The sequence below is a fragment of the Gymnoscopelus braueri genome (assembly GCF_963280865.1).
Source record: "Gymnoscopelus braueri genome assembly, chromosome: 6".
NCBI classification, from domain to species: domain Eukaryota; kingdom Metazoa; phylum Chordata; class Actinopteri; order Myctophiformes; family Myctophidae; genus Gymnoscopelus; species Gymnoscopelus braueri.
Window position 1 is genome coordinate 20,460,066 of NC_137607.1, and position 22,517 is coordinate 20,482,582.

Below are 22,517 nucleotides of genomic sequence, written 5' to 3' on the forward strand. Positions count from 1 at the left end.
CTCCATTGGTCACTTGGAGTCTGAGTGACAGCTCCCCCTTCCTTATAGCTTGTTGAATGCAGGGATGGAGGTGTGTTACGGCCAGCATGGTTTTTTGATTGATTGAATTATTAGCAGTTTGCAAAAAAAACAAAAAAACATGAAAGTATAATGCAAGGTCAGCTAAGAGTATTTAAAACCCAAGAAAGATGACTTGTTTCCATTGGGGTCCTTTGTACTCAATTCATAGAGACATTTAATGACAGACAGATATACACTACTATGCAAAACATCATAAAAACAAAAACAAAAAAAATATGTACAGTAAACAGTTTGAGTAAACAGATTGATGGAATACTTTATTAACAGTAGGATACAGAGGTACAATTGTACAATGATTGTTATAAGGATAACACAAAAAGGCTTGTTTCCATTGTGGTCCTCTGGGACTGAGGTCAGAGCTCCATCCCATTTCTGGATGCTACACTATTCGTTACAATATTGAGCATTTTAGGCTATTAGCAATTCAGATGATTCCCTAATGTTAGGTTTCTGTTCTACTTACAGTTTGTGATCTGTATTTAAAATTGTTGTATTGTTGTTACTGTTATAGTAGGCCAGTGGTTTCCAAACTTGGGATCGGGACCCTCAGAGGGGGTCCCCAGATTAGCTTAATGGGCAACATTGTTTTCTCTCTCAACAGTAAACAAACCAACCTATACAGTATAAGTGTATACAGGGTAACACATTTCTAAAGTGACAATTTAATGACTTTTAAGACCTTTTTAAGGCATTGTGCGCTTGTAGTTCGGCTATTTTCACAATATTTATCTGTGGAACCGAGTCAAACTAAATCTAATGCCTGGGTCAGGGTGGGTGGTCCCCAGTTCAAGTATGATTATTTTGGGGGGTCCCCAGTTCAAATATGATTATTTTAGGGATTCACAGCCTGAAACATTTGGGAACCCTTTGAAATTATAAAATAAAGCTACATTATTTTATGTTATATTCGTTATTCTAATTAAGGCAAGGCTGAAGTGACTGGCCTATTGGCCAGGCCCATTCCAGATAGACTGCTTTGGAAACGTTTCGTCTGATAGTGTGCTTCAGGCTGTGAATCCCTAAAATAATCATATTTGAACTGGGGACCCCCCAAAATAATCATACTTGAACTGGGGACCACCCACCCTGACAAGCACTTGAAATTGTAGGCATTAGATTTAGTTTGACTCGGTTCCACAGATAAATATTGTGAAAATAGCCTAACTACAAGCGCACAATGCCTTAAAAAGGTCTTAAAAGTCATTAAATTGTCACTTTAGAAATGTGTTACCCTGTATACACTTATACTGTATAGGTTGGTTTGTTTACTGTTGAGAGAGAAAGCAATGTTGCCCATTAACAGGGACGTGCTGGCCACTGGGAAATTCGGGAAAATTCCAGAACGGCCGCGCCATTTACGGCGCGGCCGCAAAACATTTTTTTTGCTCCCGTTTTAGGATTATTACGGTAATTTCCGCGTCCCAATTATTAGTTACGTTACTGTTGGGCTGGGACGTTTTTCAGCAGTGGCGTAATTTACATAGGGTTGCTGGGTTAAAACGCGCCCTCCCAGCACACCCCTGCAGAGAACTGAGAAAAAGGAACTGAAATCTCAGCCACATGTATTTGTGTACCATACATGGAACTGGATAGAGCTGTCTCATCATTATTCTATTGTAAGTATTTGTCTCATTAGCAAGAACTGCACGTGATGGTGAAGAAAGAGAAGTTGGAAAGACACTTGCGGACAAACCACAAGTCATTTGACAAGACATTTCCAGCAGACAGAGAACTGAGAAAAATACATAAACTAAGGAAGTGAAAGATCTCATGCCTACTGAAACTGTTGGGGCACAAAGGGGGCCCTTCTGTTCTAACCTTCTTGAATTAGCACTCACTCACGACAAATGTGTTTCGTTGTGAGCTTGTAGATACACACACACATACATATATATATATATATATACATATATATATATATATATATATATATATATATATATATATATATATATATATATATATATATATATATATATATATATATATATTAAAAAAAAAAATATATATATATATATATATATATATATATATATATATATATATATATATATACACACACACACACACACACACACACACACACACACACACACACACACACACACACACACACACACACACACGTACTAGTCTAATAGTTTCAAAATGTGTAGCACACTGTCATAGACACTATGGCACATTACGAGTCCATTAGTTTACATTTAGCGCTAGTCATTTGGGTTTGACTAGCGCAAAATTATTCACAAATTATTTTGTATGTCCGTGAAAAAAATCTAATATTGATAAAAAATGTCCGTCACGTGATGACCCCTGATCTCCTGCAACATGTTAATGAGCATGTTACTTTACGAGTCACCAAAGTTATTCAACCACATTTTTACATTATAATGAAGAAAATATATGGGCTATAATTTGATTTTTTTTTTTTTAAATAAAGAATGTGCCACGGACATAGACATGTCTTACCACGGACGTTTGTCCGTGAACGGACATGTTGATGAACCCTGGACGGAAGGCACACTGTGTATAAAACTCTGTATCTCTGTTTAAAACTTCAGAAGAATATATCTGGAACCAACCATGCTTTTCCGACGCTTGTTAAGATCTCTTCTCTGGAGCAGCCGCAAAAAAAAATTGCTCCCGTTTTAGGATTATTACGGTAATTTCCACGTCGCGTGGCCCAATTATTAGTTACGTTACTGTTGGGCTGGGACGTTTTTCAGCAGTGGCGTGATTTACATAGGGTTGCTGGGTTAAAACGAGCCCCCCCCCCCCCGTTGACAAAAGTGTGGGCCGGTTCGGAAAATCCCAGAGCTGAATTTTGGTCCCAGCACGCCCCTGCCCATTAAGCTAATCTGGGGACCCCCTCTGAGGGTCCCGATCCCAAGTTTGGGAACCACTGGCCTACTATAACAGTAACAACAATACAACAATTTTAAATACAGATCACAAACTGTAAGTAGAACAGAAACCTAACATTAGGGAATCATCTGAATTGCTAATAGCCTAAAATGCTCAATATTGTAACGAATAGTGTAGCATCCAGAGCTGGGATGGAGCTCTGACCTCAGTCCCAGAGGACCACAATGTAAACAAGCCTTTTTGTGTTATCCTTATAACAATCATTGTACAATTGTACCTCTGTATCCTACTGTTAATAAAATATTCCATCAATCTGTTTACTCAAACTGTTTACTGTACATATTTTTTTTTGTTTTTGTTTTTTATGATGTTTTGCATAGTAGTGTACATCTGTCTGTCATTAAATGTCTCTATGAATTGAGTACAAAGGACCCCAATGGAAACAAGTCATCTTTCTTGGGTTTTAAATACTCTTAGCTGACCTTGCATTATACTTTCATGTTTTTTTGCAAACTGCTAATAATTCAATCAATCAAAAAACCATGCTGGCCGTAACACACCTCCATCCCTGCATTCAACAAGCTATAAGGAAGGGGGAGCTGTCACTCAGACTCCAAGTGACCAATGGAGAGGTGTCTTACATCTATCAGCGTAGGACCCGCCTTCTGAACTTTAACCCCTCACACAAACAAATCCAAGAGAGAGAAAAAAAAATCGAGACCAAAGACATAGGTTTTGAGAGAGAAGGCATTTTGCAATCAGAAAAAACTACTTTCATTCGCAAATGAGGAAAAAAAACATTAAAAACATTTTATTTAGCACAACACATTTTATTACCCAAAAGTATTTTGTTTTATGTAGTTTAAACCGTTTTTCCTTATTTTTTTACTCTTGAATTTTAAAAGTTTTGTTCTCAATTATTTTTTATTTTCTTTCAAATCTTATATTTTTTTGCTTGCAAATATATTTTTTTTATTGCGTTTTTAATTTGTTTTAATTAAAAATAGTTTTTTGTTCTGTTTATATAATTTCCTTTGCTTACAAATTATTATTTTTTGCTTGCTGTTTTAATTTGTTTTCATTCAAAACTATTCTTTGCTCTGTTTATATTTTTTCTCTCTCAAATGTTTTTCTTTTGTTTGGTTAATAAAGACACAAATGTAACTCCATAGGGGCTCCCTGGAACAACACATTTTGAGATGGGGGTCCGCGGCCAAATACATATCATTTTGGGGGCCCTTGACGTGAAAAAGTTTGAGAACCACTGATGTTATAGCAGTAAGGATTCAGAAGACATTAAGTAGAATCCCCAGAAGCAAAGATTTGAGTGGTTAAAATCCTTCTTGGTCTTAAGGGGTTAATAGTGTGGAGCTTAAATGCTCGGCTAGCCATCATGGGAAATCTGAATCCAGGTATATGAGCGGTTGGTGTTTTTGGTGGGGTGACTGGGTCTATTGGCTAAGGTAATGGGCACACAGTACTTTCTTTCGATAAACAGTGCGCGATAAGCAGCCTTTGTGTATTGTGAATCCCTCTAGGTTGTTTTGCAGCCTTGTAGATGATTAAGCTAGGGAGAAAAATACCGTGGCACAAAGGACACAAGTGGCATAAGGCTATAGCTGTTAAATCCCGCTAAACTTCTTTGGGGAAATTAAGGAGTCAAACTTTGCTGCTGAACGGATAATCTCAACACCAAATCAACCCCCGAGAGCCACAGTGTGAGAGCATTTAGGAAGGCAAAAGTATCAGTAAAGATAAGGCTGTTTTTTTCGATTTGTTAGATAAGCAGGTTCAACGTGTTTACTGTCACCTATTCATACTTTACGAGGCATTTTGTACGGTATAGCATATATATGCGGTGAAATTCACACTGCACTGTTTTCTTTTTTGCAAAACCAATTAATTGCACTTTAATTGGGCCGTTACTTACTACATTGCTTATTATTATTAAGCAATGTTGTAATTGGCTTTTTCCCCCTCTTTACCAAAACGTTATTGAACTGTGAAAACCGCAGCACCGAATCGTGCATTTTGTGAATAATTAACCACCCTTGCAAATTGTAAATGGCATATTGTTCAAAAGAGCAACTAATACCTGTAATAATGTAATCAATTCTAAAGGCATACTGGTGGAAATGGACCTTATAATAAATAAATAATATACATTTTGTAAATAGGTTTAACACTAAATGTTACATTTTATATGGAAAATTCAGTCTTGAACTGTATTGGGTCAGGGAGAAAAGAACAAGTTGTATTACTCTTCAGGCATGGGGTGGATTACCATAAAAAGTAAAGCCTGGATAAGCATTATCAGGGATTTGCAATAATATTGAAATATTATCTCACACATTAAGCTGTTTTGGGGGATCAAAGTTGGACTAAGAAGGCTAAATTGAGGAGAATGTTTGTTTGCAAAGCCACAGTCTCTCACACACACGTCTCTCACACACACACACACACACACACACACACACACACACACACACACACACACACACACACACACGCGCGCAATTGCAAGCCCCCACAGCATGCCAAGGAGATCTCCAGTGATACCAGGCTTGTCAGTGGATCAGAACAAACAGCCCAGCTAGAGTCTAAACTTTAGCTGAACCACTCAAAGGAAGATCAAAGACGCACGCGCCACAATTCAGAGAAACATGCACACACACACACACACACACACACACACACACACACACACACACACACACACACACACACACACACACACACACACACACACACACCACCTCAGTGAAGCCCCCCCAAATGCATATGCACGTGGCGCACACACACACACACACACACACACACACACACACACACACACACACACACACCTTCTCAGAGGAGCCTCCCCACATGCACATCTTTTTTTCTGGATTCCAAAGAAAGGTCCCTTCCCCACACCCATAAATATATTCACTCTTATAGTAACACTTCAACAGAGATACACTGTAAAAAAAAAAATCGTCGAAAAACGGACAAAGTGCTGGTAATTTGCTGCCAGGACATTGTCCGTTATACTACAGACACTTCCATCAACCTTATAACGGATATTTCTGTAGATTTACAAGACTTTGTCTGTACCATATACGGACACTTCTGTCAACCATATAACGGATATTTCTGTAGATTTACAAGACTTTGTCTGTACCATATACGGACACTTCTGTCAACCCTATAACGGATATTTCTGTAGATTTACAAGACTTTGTCTGTACCATATACGGACACTTCTGTCAACCCTATAACGGATATTTCTGTAGATTTACAAGACTTTGTCTGTACCATATACGGACACTTCTGTCAACCCTATAACGGATATTTCTGTAGATTTACAAGACTTTGTCTGTACCATATACGGACACTTCTGTCAACCCTATAACGGATATTTCTGTAGATTTACAAGACTTTGTCAGAACCATTTACGGACACTTCTGTTAATCCTAATACGGATAATTCCGTACTTTTACAATCCTTAGTATGTACTATTTACAGATACTTCCGTCAATCCTAATATCCTTTTTATTTATTTTTACAAAAATCTTGATATTAAAAAAAAAAAAATCTTAATAAAAAATTAATAAATAAAAAACTCCTAATATCCTACATACATAATTATCATTACTCAATCAAACTGAATAAAGCACAATAGAGAAATTGCACAAAATGTATTTATTTTCCATAAAACTGCATTCAATGATGAAATGAAATAAGAACATGTTTTACATAAAAGTGCATTCAATGATGAAATGAAAAAAAAGAAAAAAAAACTCCCACTGCTGTTGCACCCTACTAGGGCTGTCAACTTTCCTCCTTTTTAATTATTTTTATAAAAAAAGTATTTATAATACTTCGAATTATAAATCGAATAATATTCGAATATCAAATATTCGTTTGACAGCCCTACACCCTCACCTGTCAGCGAGGAATGAGGAGCCCCCTCCAGGAGGATGTAGCGACTCCGTCCTACACCTCCCACTCAACATTCCTCGCTGACAAGCGCTGCCCCAACCTGTACGAGAACATGCAGTGACAAATCACCCTCCCCCCGAACATGGGGGATTTGAACCCAAATAATCTGTGGTGGTGGGCAATCATTTTAGCCCTCGCTACCTGAGTGGCATAACAATGTTTTTTTAAAGACATTTACATAAAATTGTGTGCGTCCTACACCTCCCACTCAACCTGTAGGAGAACATACTTGAGTGCCATACAAATGACATGTTTAAGACATCTTTTAAGACATTTCCATAAAATAAAACAAACTAAACAGTAAACTTTTTTTTGTAAGAGAGTGTGTGTGTGTGTGTGTGTGTGTGTGTGCGTGCGTGCGTGCGTGCGCGCGCTCAGTCCAAAAAGTTCTGTTTTGAGCTTTGAGTAAAGCTCACATGTTTCCATAAAAGTGCATTCATTTTTTGCTTATGTATAGTACATTCAATAATGAAAAAATAAATAAATAAATACACCCTACTGGCTCACCTGTCAGCGAGGAATGAGGAGCCCCCTCCAGAGGATGTAGCGACTCCGTCCTACACCTCCCACTCAACATTCCCCGCTGACAAGCGCTGCCCCAACCTGTAGGAGAATATTGCAGTGACAAATCACCCTCCCAACTTCCCTCCCCCCGAACATGGGGGATTTGAACCCAAATAATCTCTGGTGGTGGGGAATCATTTTAGCCCTCGCTACCTGAGTGGCATAACAATGTTTTTTTAAAGACATTTACATAAAATTGTGGGCGTCCTACACCTCCCACTCAACATTGCCCGCTGTCTCAACCTGTAGGAGAACATACCTGAGTGCCATACAAATGACATTTTTAAGACATCTTTTAAAACATTTCCATAAAATAAAACAAAACATTAAACTACAAATGTAAACTTTTTTTTAAAAGTGTGTGTGTGTGTGTGTGTTTGTACGTTCAGTCCAAAAAGTTCTGTTTTGAGCTTTGAGTAAAGCTCACATGTTTCCATAAAAGTGCATTCATAGCTTATGTTCAATGATGAAAAAAAAAAAAAAAACTACACCCTACTGGCTCACCCGTCAGCGAGGAATGAGGAGCCCCCTCCAGGAGGATGTAGCGACTCCGTCCTACACCTCCCACTCAACATTCCCCGCTGACAAGCGCTGCCCCAACCTGTAGGAGAACATACCTGAGTGCCATACAAATGACATTTTTAAGACATCTTTTAAGACATTTCCATAAAATAAAACAAAACATTAAACTACAAATGTAAACTTTTTTGTGTGTGTGTGTGTGTGTTTGTACGTTCAGTCCAAAAAGTTCTGTTTTGAGCTTTGAGTAAAGCTCACATGTGCCATTCGAACTCCTTCAGCTCGTCCACGAGCTTTGACAGTTTTGGAGGAATGTGGTGCTGTTTCTTCCCCTTCATCTCAGCCTTGGACCCTCGTTCAGGATTGATTCCAAAGAAAACTCTAAGGAAACAGAAATATGTTTAGCTACACATGCAACTAAATGAATGAAACTGAACTAAAGAGTAACATGCAGACAAAGTTGATACTACTTGTAGTGTGGCTCTACAGGAGTGGAGGCGTCTAAAATAGCACACATTTGTTTTGTCCACCATGCCCGTGTGTGAGTCCATCTACAGCAAATGTTGCAAACTACTACAGTACTACACTAACACTTACTAACACTTTGCTCCTGTAAGCTGAGCAACTCTAGTTGCATTCTAGTTGACCATCTGTCTTTGTAAAAAAATACAATTTCCCTCATATCTTTTAACCTATTAAGACCTGGAACACATCTGTTTCACTTTAGATTTCTTTGGCTAATCAAAAATCTTGATTTTTTTTCAAAAAACTGTTTACAATACATTTTTAAGAATCACCTCAGGTCTTAATGGGTTAATTTCACCAACGTTGTTGTGGTGAAGTAGTGCTGGTGTCATTGGTCAAGCTTTATCACTATGTCTGCCACTTCCACACTTGCATGTATGCGCACAGACAGATGTAGACACACTGTGTATACAGACATGTTTTCAAGGGTGAGACAACGTGTTGTTAAAGTCTGCTCATCACCAACATACTGTACTGGAAATGTCAGCATAACCCGTGCACCTGTGATTTGTGTGGATATACGTGTTATATTAGTCACAAAAGCAGTTCACATAGAATAACCTAAATGTGTGTCTTTGGTTAAAGAGCTAGTTCAGAGATAAGTCGTTTGGAATATTGTACCTGTTTTACCAATCACCCAGTGTCAGAGCCTAATAAATGCCAAATGCCTTAGGACAGACCTTTTTTATGTACTTGGTGTAGTCTGAAGTTATATGGAAAAGCACGGGCCTTCAACAGGAAGCTGCCAAATGTGCTGCCTGTGTTATAGGAACATTTTTTATGTTAGTACTTGACCACTAGCATCCCTATTCTGGGGGGGGGGGGATCATTAGCCAAAAATAGCAGATTTAAAAGCTCGCAGCATGTTGCAATGCATTGTGAGCTTGTAGATTGTCTACTTTAAGCAAAGAGGTTTGGTGTAGAGGAAAAAAGCAGACCAGGTGCAGAGCCAAAGGTCACATGTATTAAGTATTGAGGGTTGAAGTGGTTATATGTTTGATAATATACATCAACATGAAACCAACATATTAATAAAAGATAATGTGTAAACAAAAAAACAAACTTTACACAACACTGGTGATAGTGCTGTCAAACAGGTCTATGAAATCTATGAACAAATTTAATCTGCAATACAATTTTAGGCACTATGTGGGTCCCTGGTTCATCTCTCTCTCAGCTAAGGGGTCCTTGGACTGAAAAACATTGAAGACCCCTGTCAAAGAGCAATATTAGACTATCTTGGCGATGTTTAGGCGAATGCGATGTTTAGGCGAATGCGATGGTTACACGATGTTTAGGCGAATGCGATGGTTACACGATGTTTAGGCGAATGCGATGGTTACACGATGTTTAGGCGAATGCGATGGTTACACGATGTTTAGGCGAATGCGATGGTTACACGATGTTTAGGCGAATGCGATGGTTACACGATGTTTAGGCGAATGCGATGGTTACACGATGTGTAGGCGAATGCGATGGTTACACGATGTTTAGGCGAATGCGATGGTTACACGATGTGTAGGCGAATGCGATGGTTACACGATGTTTAGGCGAATGCGATGGTTACACGATGTGTAGGCGAATGCGATGGTTACACGATGTGTAGGCGAATGCGATGGTTACACGATGTGTAGGCGAATGCGATGGTTACACGATGTGTAGGCGAATGCGATGGTTACACGATGTTTAGGCGAATGCGATGGTTACACGATGTTTAGGCGAATGCGATGGTTACACGATGTTTAGGCGAATGCGATGGTTACACGATGTGTAGGCGAATGCGATGGTTACACGATGTGTAGGCGAATGCGATGGTTACACGATGTTTAGGCGAATGCGATGGTTACACGATGTTTAGGCGAATGCGATGGTTACACGATGTTTAGGCGAATGCGATGGTTACACGATGTTTAGGCGAATGCGATGGTTACACGATGTTTAGGCGAATGCGATGGTTACACGATGTTTAGGCGAATGCGATGGTTACACGATGTGTAGGCGAATGCGATGGTTACACGATGTTTAGGCGAATGCGATGGTTACACGATGTGTAGGCGAATGCGATGGTTACACGATGTTTAGGCGAATGCGATGGTTACACGATGTGTAGGCGAATGCGATGGTTACACGATGTTTAGGCGAATGCGATGGTTACACGATGTTTAGGCGAATGCGATGGTTACACGATGTTTAGGCGAATGCGATGGTTACACGATGTGTAGGCGAATGCGATGGTTACACGATGTGTAGGCGAATGCGATGGTTACACGATGTGTAGGCGAATGCGATGGTTACACGATGTTTAGGCGAATGCGATGGTTACACGATGTTTAGGCGAATGCGATGGTTACACGATGTTTAGGCGAATGCGATGGTTACACGATGTGTAGGCGAATGCGATGGTTACACGATGTTTAGGCGAATGCGATGGTTACACGATGTTTAGGCGAATGCGATGGTTACACGATGTTTAGGCGAATGCGATGGTTACACGATGTTTAGGCGAATGCGATGGTTACACGATGTTTAGGCGAATGCGATGGTTACACGATGTGTAGGCGAATGCGATGGTTACACGATGTTTAGGCGAATGCGATGGTTACACGATGTTTAGGCGAATGCGATGGTTACACGATGTGTAGGCGAATGCGATGGTTACACGATGTTTAGGCGAATGCGATGGTTACACGATGTGTAGGCGAATGCGATGGTTACACGATGTTTAGACGAATGCGATGGTTACACGATGTTTAGGCGAATGCGATGGTTACACGATGTGTAGGCGAATGCGATGGTTACACGATGTGTAGGCGAATGCGATGGTTACACGATGTTTAGGCGAATGCGATGGTTACACGATGTTTAGGCGAATGCGATGGTTACACGATGTTTAGGCGAATGCGATGGTTACACGATGTGTAGGCGAATGCGATGGTTACACGATGTTTAGGCGAATGCGATGGTTACACGATGTGTAGGCGAATGCGATGGTTACACGATGTTTAGGCGAATGCGATGGTTACACGATGTGTAGGCGAATGCGATGGTTACACGATGTTTAGGCGAATGCGATGGTTACACGATGTTTAGGCGAATGCGATGGTTACACGATGTTTAGGCGAATGCGATGGTTACACGATGTGTAGGCGAATGCGATGGTTACACGATGTTTAGGCGAATGCGATGGTTACACGATGTGTAGGCGAATGCGATGGTTACACGATGTTTAGGCGAATGCGATGGTTACACGATGTGTAGGCGAATGCGATGGTTACACGATGTTTAGGCGAATGCGATGGTTACACGATGTTTAGGCGATGCGTATGGAATCAATGGGATGTCAATGGGATCAAAACATACCTTTGCATGAATTCCAGGGTAAGAGACATCTCCTTTGGATATTCAATGTTGCAGACGTAAAACAAGCTGAAAGCATAGCTCAGGGCCACAATGGGGGAGGTGATGTGGTCATTCACAACTTCCTGATCGACAGCAATCTCGAATAGATGGTCACCTTAAACATAGATCACAAAAACAATATGTATTAGTAATTAAAGAAACAATAATGTACACAAATGCCAAATCTTCCATACTCAGTTCATACACAGGTTATGGTAAGAACAAGCAAGAAATACTTTGAAAGGGTATTCTGCATTTAGTTTGTCAGACTTTACATACAAGTGTACTTACCATTGAAAGAGTTTGGCCCTAATCAACATTCTGAGCACCATTTACAAAACAAAATCAACCAACTCCATACCTTTTCATCGCAAAAATGTCGCATCAGTAAACCTAAGAACAAATGGATTTATCTACTAACCTCTGATTCGGATGCATGGGGTACAGGGGAGGTCGAGTTCAGCATCCGCGGAGTCCTGTTTTGGGGAAATAAAACGACAAAGATACATATATGAATGTGATGATTTTATGTTTCCAATGTACACAAACACACAGTCAGGCAGGCAAATAGACTATCTGCCAGTTTCTGTATCAGAGGTAGCGGCTAAGCATAGACAATAATGTTAAAGGAGAATTCCGGACATTTTACGTGTTATCTTTGATGTCTCGTTACTCACCTACCGACGTAAAAAGTGGAACACTGGATGCTTGTTTCTTTCCAGAACCTGGCAACTCGGTGTGCCAGGTTCTGGAAACAAGCAACCAGTGTTAAATCGTTCGCCATTAACGGTAGCCTCTCAGGAAGTTTCAGTGCATGTTTGACTATCATGAGACTCTACAATGAGTAGTAGTAGAGAAAAAAATTACTTTGCATCGGTCATAATAGACGAATTTCCCTGACCCACGCGCTCCCATTATGACAACGGAGGGGGTTTAAAAAATGACGACAGGGGAATCTCTGGAAAAAAAGAACGCCACTTTTTACGTCGGTAGGTGAGTAACGAGACATCAAAGATAACACGTAAAATGTCCGGAATTCTCCTTTAATAGTAGTTATGAAAAAATATTATTTACACAAACATAATCAATTATTGTTAGAATCGGAATCCTTTCCGGGGGGGGGGGGAGTCTGTCCTCACAAGACCTTGTTCTATCAGGGGACAGAAGTGTATGGAAGTGTATTATTAATTATATGAGTGATTCTCTCCTGGTCGGGAAAATAAATAAAGGATTTTAATGATTTATCTTTGTTTCCAGGAGTGATGGTTTACCAAGTTTAGAGATTATCAGCAGCGCAAAGTGGGCCAACTATGATTTTTTTGATTAGGAGTATCTATACTTCGACTCAAGTACTGAGTACTGTGGTACTTTGTCCACCACTGAATATAGATAATTATCTTGAGATCATTGCCTGGGGTTTAAAATCCATACATTTTACCTCATTTTTGCAGAAAAGATGATCAGGGTTTTCCTTGAAGTATCTCACAATCCCACAGATCAGCTGTACTGGACCTTCACCCATCTTCATCCCTTTGGTGTCAAGGAAGCTGTTGATGCCCGGTTCTTTTTTGGAAAGCTCCTGTGCCAGCTTGTTTTGTACCGAAAAGCCAAGGAGTCTAGATGCATGATCAAACAGGTGAGCGGCTTCAAATAGGAACGGCCACTCTTCCTTTAGGACCTTTACATTGGTTCCATCGTTGATGGTTTCACGCTGGATGGGATATGTTTCAGTCATCAGTTTTCGAACAGATGACTCCTAAAGATATGAGGCAACAGTTAATCAAACTAATAAATCCAATCAATACAAAAAATAATCAATTTAAATACAGATACATCGATTTTGGGGAGAAAACTAAATCAATACTGAAAATAGCCGATCTACAAGCACACATGTCCCATTGTGAACTTGTAGATCATTCATTTTTTGTTAATTATACAAAAGCAATTTGAATTGATATACCAAAAAGAAATCAAACTCAAATATAGCTTCTCCAATCCTCAATCAAAAAGTAATCCATACATACACAAGAACATAATTGATGGTTGCAGCCCTACCTGAGGATCAGGGGTTGTGAATGCCCTTTTCAATTCATCTCGTTTAGACAGCAGTTCTACTCTACTCTCAGTTCCCTCGACAGCAACATCCCACTCCACACATCCATAACGATCGGAATTTCTTGGCTTTTTCTTCCGCTGAACTTCACCCTCTTCACCCTCTGCTCGCCTCTTTCCTGGGGTTGATGTTCTCTTAATATTTTCAATTCTGTTTTCTATCTGGGTAAAGAGAGGACCACAACCATCTTTTCCAAACGGCATATTTCCAAAGGGATCTGTCTGTTTGAAAGACAGAGGATATTGTCCTACAATGTTCTTGGCGATTTCCATCAGCTTGGATCTACCAGGTCTTCCAGGGTGTTTATGGAGGTAATCATCAACAACGATCCGAACCATCTCTACTCTGTCTTTCGGCTTTACCCATTTCTTTTCACCCAACGCATCCATAAGCTTTGAGGGCATTTTGTGCCATGGTATGGAATATGGCTCACAGGATGGGGAGTGGGCAGGTGATCTCTCAGGCGGTGTTGGGGGCAGATCACTCTGTGGCGGAGGTGTAGATGTAGGGCCAGGGCTTCTGACCTGTGGTGCAGCTTGTGAATCTATGGATGACATACCCCATAAATTAACCACATCACCAATGATACTAATTAATGAATACACTGGTTTTCAATGTCCGTTGGAGACCACCAGGGGTACAAATGGACCCTTAAGGGTCTGTGAATCAGTGTACAAATGGAACCCTAAGGGTCAGAGTTGGAGATTTGGAACAATGGTGATCATCGGACCTGACATTGAGAAACGGTGCATTCATTAAAAAAAAAAAAAAAAACAATCTTGGCACTTAGCTCATGTCAGAGTCTCAGTATTAATATATTGGGATGGTATTGCATTTGGAGGTTTGGAGGAGGGTAACTTCAGTTTTCTTTCTCCCCAAATAACACAAAACACTGTGTCACAATGCAACCACGTCTGTGCTTGTAGATTTGCCATTTTCTCTATTTTACCATTTCTGACAAATTAAATGTTAAATAATGCTTAAGTGATTAAAACCAGATAAGTGTTGTGTCCAGACTTGATCTAGTTTCATATCACAAAATCAATATGACATCTATATATTGCCCACCCTAGGCCATGGTATGTATAAATGCATGTCACAGCTTGCTATCCCCCAGGACTCTCAGGGTTCATTATGGACCTTTATTTAACTCCCGAGTATGTAGCCTACAAATGGAACCAAATGGACCACAATTGTCCATTTGTACACTCTGAGTTAAGTTTTTTTTTGTATTGAAGTTTGAGAAACATTGGATTATAGGATATATATACAGACAATATACAGGGTTGGGCAATATATTGATATATCATGAGATTATTGACTAGGAATTTGGGTATCATATTGTGATACCTGTTGTGTTTTCCTGATTTTTAAGAATGAACTGAAGTTACCCAACTGTTAACATAACATAGTCATAAATACATAGTGATATTTGATTTTGTCGGTGTTGTCCACCCACTCTGTGCAGAATAGGGTTACAAATTAAAAAACTACTTACCTCCTTGGAAAGCTTTAACGAGTCTTCTGCACTGAATGAGTGGCAGAGTGTCCTGAATGTCCGGGGCCTCCACAAGGGTCAGGTCATCTTCACATTGAACTCCTAATTCCACCAGTCTAGCCATGAGTGCATCCATCTTCTCACTACTGAGCGATGGTATGGCTTTCTTAACTAGCTCTTTCACAAGCTCCATGTTGGCATGTGTTTAAGAGGAATGAGCAACCTCACACCTCTCTGGTAAGAAGAAAGTGGATAATAATCATTAAGTTTGTCCAGATTTTGGCAGCTGTACATATCAGACATATTTTCATCAACTTCATAGACTCCAAGCTCAGGAACCCAGCTGGCAGTTTTCCCCCGAAGCAAAAGTAGGACAGTCATTTCATTTTTTATAAAAATGCTCGCTATTTGTCCTAACTGTAGTTGTCCTTTAGTATATCTCAGTAAGACAAGCATACCATTTCCATATGGCGTGCCTTTAACCTGGACCTTCTCTGTGACAACTGAGTTACTCGAGTCAAGTCCAAATTCTTCAACTGCTGTCCTTATGCTTTGGTCATAGAGCTCAGGATAGAATCTGGTGGAGTTTGAAATTTGAACCTCGGGGCTGAATAAACTACCGCAAGACTGATAGGCCTGAAACAACTGATGTCTATCAGCAAGTGACTTAGTTACATTTCTGAAGTTTTTACTTGCCCTAATACACCTTTTAAAATAAGAATGTTTCGATTCAAAGCGCATCGTCCAAGTATGTATGAGTGGGCCAAACTGTAAACTCAAGTGAGCATAGTGAAGCAGATAGTGGTGTTTCGGTCTAAGTTTAACTCGTGGGAATAACTCTTTCCTCGATTCCACATACAGTTCAATCAGATCCTTCATATAAGCAATCTGCGACTCTGAAAGGCGAGGTGCACAGACAAATTCAACTAGCTCCCTCAGAAGAAGTACCATTTCCCATACTGCATTGTCAGCATCTTTAATACGGTCATGCACTACAATGGGCAAGAATCTCAAAAGCCACCTGTTTTGGGCTGCATGGCCTCCAAGCTTTACTCCTTTAATGGGAATAGCGTTTAACTTGTTGCTGCTTTCACCAGGAAATGATTTGAGTCTGGCATTAAGTAGCTCATAACTGAACCACTTTTCTGTTTTGATTAAGAACTGCAAACACATTGCTAAATCATAGTCAACCACACCCTCAAAGAGGTCATGTGCAAGACAGGGCGGCAGTCCAGGCTGACACACGTGAAAGTGAGACAATTTGTTGAAAACACTGTCCCCTTTAATACCCTGATACGTTTTCATTTCAGGGTTACTTTTCAGTAACTGCACAGTCTCATTATAATCAGCAGGATTTCGATGAGTGAAAACCGTGAGGGGGTTAGAATGAAATTCATTTCTTGTCGCTAAACAGTATCTACACATATATTCAGCTGAGCTGAAATTTTCTGTAAACCCACCAATCGTGTGGGAGCCCAGATTATCTCCCATTATGCATGCAACAGTGCCTTTATAGATCTTTCCTTCAAAAGATATGCCCCTTTCCTCAAGCTCACACAAGTCTGACACAAGCTTACTGAAAATCGTAGCCACTGTAAAATCTTTGCAATCTTTATCTATACAGAGTAGTGCCAACTGTATTTGATCAACAGTTGATCGCTGGTGTGGAAGGAAATTTGCCAGAGTGAAGTAGACAGCTAATACCTTGTGCTTTTGCTTGGCAGATCCAAGTGGATTAGCTACCTCAAAGGCATCCTGAAATAGCAACACCTTTAAAGACTCTGGGTCTGAGGAAAACATGGCATTCGATTTCATAGCCCTCCCATCAGTGACATCACTGAGTACATCATCTTCAACATGATGATTAGAACTGTGCTGAGCTGCACCTCCCTGTTTCAGAATTGCTCTGAGGGTTTCCAGTATTGGAATGTAATGATAATGCCTCTTCTGACCTTTTTTATTGTGCCCAAGATTGACTTCAACAGGCTGAACATAGTTATAGTGTGCCTTGTAATATTGCAGCCTTCTGTGTTGCGTTGTTAAAGGACCATTTTCATACAATGCCTTGTGCATAGGACTCTGCTCGTATGCACTCTTCCCAAGACATGTTAATGTCTCTGTTGGAACACCATACTGCTCAAGTTCACGAGCTAACACACCCATGGTATGTTCCTGTTGAATATCATTTAGAGTTTTCATTTCATTTGCTATCTCTGTAATTGTAGAGGCTGGGACCAAATACTTTGCCTGCAAACCCAAGTAAAACTGAGCAAGACTCTCTGTGTAGGTGTCTTTCTCTTGATCACTCCCAAAATTGTCACCGTGTTCTGAATCAACAACATTAATACCTTCAGGCTCTACATGTGATCCTTCACCATGGCGTTCTGTGAGTTCACAAATATGAACAGGGGCTACCTTGGTCACATCCCACCCTTTGTGGTATCTGGAAATATGCGCTGAAAAGGATGACTTTACATTAAACGTCTTAGAACATCCATCAAAGGGACACATTACAGTCAGACCCTCGTGAATGTGACCACTCAAATGAGATACAAGACTTTTAAGATCTGCATATTCAGTGGTGCAAAAATTGAATGAGCACTTCAACTGTACAGACACACTACGGTTCCAAGTTTGTCTGCTCCTGTCTGAGTGTGTTCGTGCCATATGCACAGCAAGGCTATTGTATGTGGTAAGCTTCCTTCCACAGTCCTTATGGCCACATAAAAAAAACACATTACTAACATTTCTGTGTGATCTGCAGTGTTTCAGGTAATCGGTCGAAGACCGACAGTTAAAGCCACAAATGTTACAAGCCAACATGTTGAGTAGACTGAATTTGCCAGGTGAAGAATAGAAAGAATCAGAATAAATAGGCAAACTAAACTCAATATAGTGAAGCAGCTGTCGCGTTTCGGTTGTGTGGGAAAAACTCTTGCCTTACATATACTCTTAAATCAGTACCTTCAAATAAGCAAGCTGACACAATTTAACTAGCTCCCTCAGAAGTAGTACTGTACATGTCATGCAGCACTAAAATAGGCAAGAACCTCAATAGCCACCTGTTTTGGCCACTTGGTGAAGCCTTTGCAAAGACCTAACTGTGTTGGAGTGGCAGCCCATTAAGGTGCCTTTAAAAGGGGGGAAAACAGTTCTGTGTGTACTGTGTAGGGAGTGACCCAGGAGTGTGCTGCTGGAGAGAAGAGTGAACTGCCCAGCAGAGAGAACACAGCCTGGCTAGAGGGAGGACAGGGAGGACAGCTACCATGGACAGGGGGTGCGGGTGGACAGGGCCAGCCCAGGGCCAGACAGGGCTCGTCCTCCTCTAGGCACGCGTTCTCTCTGCTGGGCAGTGCACTCCTCCTGGGGACATCCTCCAAGGCAATTTAATGGGCTTCCACTCCAACACCCTGGTTCAGGTCCTTACTGATCAAACCAGGCTTGACAGCAGTGGACAGGAAAATAAATATAACAAATCAAAATACAAATCATAGAATCAAATTTTCCACCGGCTGACACTTTCACCTGGAAATTATTTGAGCCTGTTATTTTGTATCTCTGCAATTCCGAATTTTAAAAAATCTGTCAGGTCATGTAGACATGCAGTCAAGGCTGAAACTGACACAAATGAAGATAGGCAGCTAGTTGATTTGAAAACATGGTTGCCTTGCCTGATGCATATTCACAGACATGTTACATATTATCATCATTATTATTAACTTGTCACTGGGGTAAAACTGTGGACTTTGAAGCTAACTGGGGCAAGTTAGCAAAAGTCCCACCAGATGTCCCGTGGAATAAAAAACAATAGTACATTATTGAATGTTAACAAAAACACATAAGTGTGAGGAAGTTTTTGAGATTTCTGTAATGGCATCTCTCAGATTACTGTGCCAGGATTTCTTACGGACAGAGTCCTTCATATTAACAGATATTATTAAATTAAAATCGTGAACATTTGTGTTTTAAAGCAAACATTTTAACTCCAATCTGTGCTTCTGGGGGTCCCTGGAACAACATATTTTGAGAAGGGGGCCACGGCCAAATACATATGATTTTAGGGGTCCTTGACATGGAAAAAAGTTGGAGCACCAATGATATAGCAACATACTGTTCGGATTTTTTTTGATATGCATTTGGCCACGGACCCCCATCTCAAAATGTGTTGTTCCAGGGAGCCCCAAAAACAAAGATTTGAGTTACAAATGTGCGCTTTAAAAATATATATATTTTCAAAGATTTGCACAAATTTCCACACAAATAGCAGATCTACAAGCTCATAGGTGCTGCACTATGAGCTTGTAGATCTGCTATTTTTTTCCCCTGTCTTAATGGGTTGAATGTGGCCATAGGGATTGTGGAAGGAACAATGATAATAATAATAATAATAATAATAATAATAATAAAACATGTCTGTGACCATGCAGCAAAAAAAAATAGTACATGTGCATCAATCCTGTACTGCATGGCTTGTTTGCAGTGTTTCAGGGATTCAATCAGTTAAACCATACATGCCAACATGTTGATAAGCCTGCCTATTGATTCTGATTCTAATAAGAGCCTTATTCCATTATGGTTGACTCTTATTCCATCTATCCTTCACCTGACAAATACAAACTAATTGTTTAGCAACTCATTTTACAAACCACACTGTCCAGCAAAGAAAAGTAAAACTTTAGACAACGCACAACTAAAAACAACAAGCCTAGACTGGGATTCAAGTTGCTTGCAAGTTGCTGATCCGGTCTGGGTCTATAACGGATACGGAAACGTTTCTTGCATCTGTGTGTGTGCGCGCAAATGATCGGATACAGTAGGCGGGCTTTAGACCGGATCACTCTAGAAATTCATAACAGGAAACAAGCTTAACGCACGGTGAAGCGAAGTTAATAACACTACTTTTAATCCAAATGTAACCACAACATAACACACACACCTTCAAATGTCAACGAAGCCTGTCGGATATATATATGAGTCGATATGATAGTATTATAGCTGAATTTACCGCAGTGTTTGAGGAGGAAAACACCACGGTAATGGAAGCTAACGGGAAGCTAACGTTAGCCCGCGCCCTTTTACAATACTTCTTTTAATCCAAATATAACCACAACATAACATACACACCTTCAAATGTCAACGAACCCTGTCGAATATATATTAGTCGATATGATACTTTTATAGCTGAATTGAGCGCAGTGTTTGAGGGGGGAAAACACTGTGCCAACTGGTAGCTAACGATATACCGGTTGAAATGCTACTAATAAAACAACAACACAAAACCTGCGAAAATAAACTAACCATAAATACAAACTTTACCTATTAAATACATAAACTGGACAACTTTTGCACGGGGGGAAACTGCTTGGACTATATTCTTACTGGGGCCAGTAGAAGAGTCACCTGCCAGATCTCCACACAATAAAACAAATATTTAACATTAACACAAACTTTATGTTTAGCACAAATGTCCTTTTTGATTAAGAAATGAGGTTCCATTCCCAAATTAAACACAATGAACCAACCTACCGAGCAGACTTTCAGAAAACTCTTTAGAGCGCACGGGCCGGTCGCATTCAGGAATGGCGGCCACAGAGATTTTTTCACCGGGCTAAAGCACCCACAATGCAATGCGCAACCAGTGTTGCCAGATTCTGTGAGGGACACAAACAAGCCACAAGGTCTAGGAAAAAAAGCCCAAAAGACGTGAAGTGGGCCACATAAGCACTTTAATCCTATACATCAACTATTAGAAAATAGTAGATCTACAAGCTCACAACGTGCCGCGACACGACGCGTTGTGAGCTTGTAGATCTGCTATTTTCAAATAAAATCTTGGGGGAAACTTATAATAAGCGGACCTGGCAACGCAATTTTCTACGGCAAAAGTAACGTAAAGGTCGATTACAGTACTTAAACAGTAAAAATGTACACCACATTGCCCATCAGTTTACAGATTTTTCTTAGAGTGTACCTACAGTGTGTGTGCACGCACGCACACACGCACGCACGCACGCACGCACACACTCTCTGATGGCTCTCTTTTGTTGTCTGTGGATGATTCCTGTCAACAACAAAATGACAGCCCTGTGTGTGTGTGTGTGTGTGTGTGTGTGTGTGTGTGTGTGTGTGTGTGTGTGTGTGTGCGCGCGCGCACGCACGCACGCACGCACATGTACAGTACTGTGCGTGTGTGTGTGTGTGTGTGTGTGTGTGCGCGTGCGCGCACACGCACGCACGCACATGTACAGTACTGTGCGTGTGCGTGTTTGAGCTGTGTGTGTGTGTCATCAAGAGTGTCAGCTCAGAGTCTGGAGTGTTGGTGATAAATGAAGACGGAGAGCTCAGAGACAGACTGTTCAGTGACTTTGAATAAAGGAGCCGTTAAAGAGATGGGCTGACTGAATGTAAAACACCTCTAAAGGCGCGCCGCCTGACTACACTGTGGAATGGCAACGCAAAGGGTGGAACAAACACACACACACACACACACACACACACACACACACACACACACACACACACACACACACACACACACACACACACACACACACACACACACACACAACGACGGGATTCACAATCGACAGCAGAGCCTGCAAAGTAGGCACCAGCATTGCTTAACTCTTTGACTGCCAATGACTAGATTTCTCATCCTATTTTGCTAAGGTGTAGTCAGCCAATGACGAGAATGATGAGGTTTTGTGTTTTCAATGGTTTTCCACTAGATGGCGCTGTTCGCTAGCCTATGGGTCACTGGTTTGGCTCTCTGTGAAGGAGCTGCGGGTCACGTGATCGGCCCGTTTTCTTCCTTGTTATTCAATTTGTCAGAATGGCATTTCCTCTGTTTCTGTTGCTTTTTGGCGAAAACAACCTACATTCAACTGCCCACATCTATGGAACGGATGATCGCGGCGGCACGATTCTACGAGACTCGGATACGTATTTTAACCCTCTAAGACCTGGAAC

General features: G+C 40.6%; 2 protein-coding genes and 1 long non-coding RNA gene across 6 annotated transcripts in view; 1 reads left to right on the top strand and 2 right to left on the bottom strand.

Moving 5' to 3' along the window:
- The window catches only part of naaladl2 (N-acetylated alpha-linked acidic dipeptidase like 2), a 482,128-nt gene that overhangs the window by 193,922 nt on the left and 265,689 nt on the right, over window positions 1-22,517 (top strand). The gene's annotated exons all lie outside the window — the stretch shown is intronic.
- LOC308086250 lies at window positions 6,836-8,132 on the bottom strand. Its single transcript, XR_013933233.1, has 3 exons — window positions 8,081-8,132; window positions 7,494-7,713; window positions 6,836-6,930 (listed from the first exon to the last, which is right to left on the bottom strand). It is a non-coding gene; the product is annotated as an uncharacterized lncRNA (long non-coding RNA).
- LOC308086248 (uncharacterized protein) lies at window positions 8,209-21,110 on the bottom strand. 3 transcript variants are annotated; one of them, XM_080429712.1, is made up of 7 exons: window positions 21,075-21,110; window positions 15,549-15,782; window positions 13,993-14,594; window positions 13,376-13,693; window positions 12,359-12,413; window positions 11,899-12,052; window positions 8,209-8,394 (listed from the first exon to the last, which is right to left on the bottom strand). In XM_080429712.1, exons 2-7 carry the CDS (start codon window positions 15,739-15,741, stop codon window positions 8,268-8,270), a joined length of 1,449 nt encoding a protein of 482 aa, XP_080285838.1. In that variant the 5' UTR covers window positions 15,742-15,782; window positions 21,075-21,110; the 3' UTR covers window positions 8,209-8,267. The 3 variants fall into 3 exon arrangements, with proteins under 3 accessions (XP_080285838.1, XP_080285837.1, XP_080285839.1); XM_080429713.1 differs by lacking the exon at window positions 21,075-21,110 and adding an exon at window positions 9,219-9,296 and having other exon boundaries at window positions 8,281-8,394; window positions 15,549-18,594; XM_080429711.1 differs by lacking the exon at window positions 21,075-21,110 and having other exon boundaries at window positions 15,549-18,594.

Excerpts from the sequence above, each read along its gene's own strand:
- LOC308086248 (XM_080429712.1), bottom strand. The coding sequence starts at position 15,741 with ATGGAGCTTGTGAAAGAGCTAGTTAAGAAAGCCATACCATCGCTCAGT. Across the intron at positions 12,414-13,375 it reads ATCTTTTCTGCAAAAATGAG|GACTCCGCGGATGCTGAACT; the intron begins GTAAAATGTATG and ends TCCCCAAAACAG. Across the intron at positions 12,053-12,358 it reads CCCATGCATCCGAATCAGAG|GTGACCATCTATTCGAGATT; the intron begins GTTAGTAGATAA and ends TCTATGTTTAAG.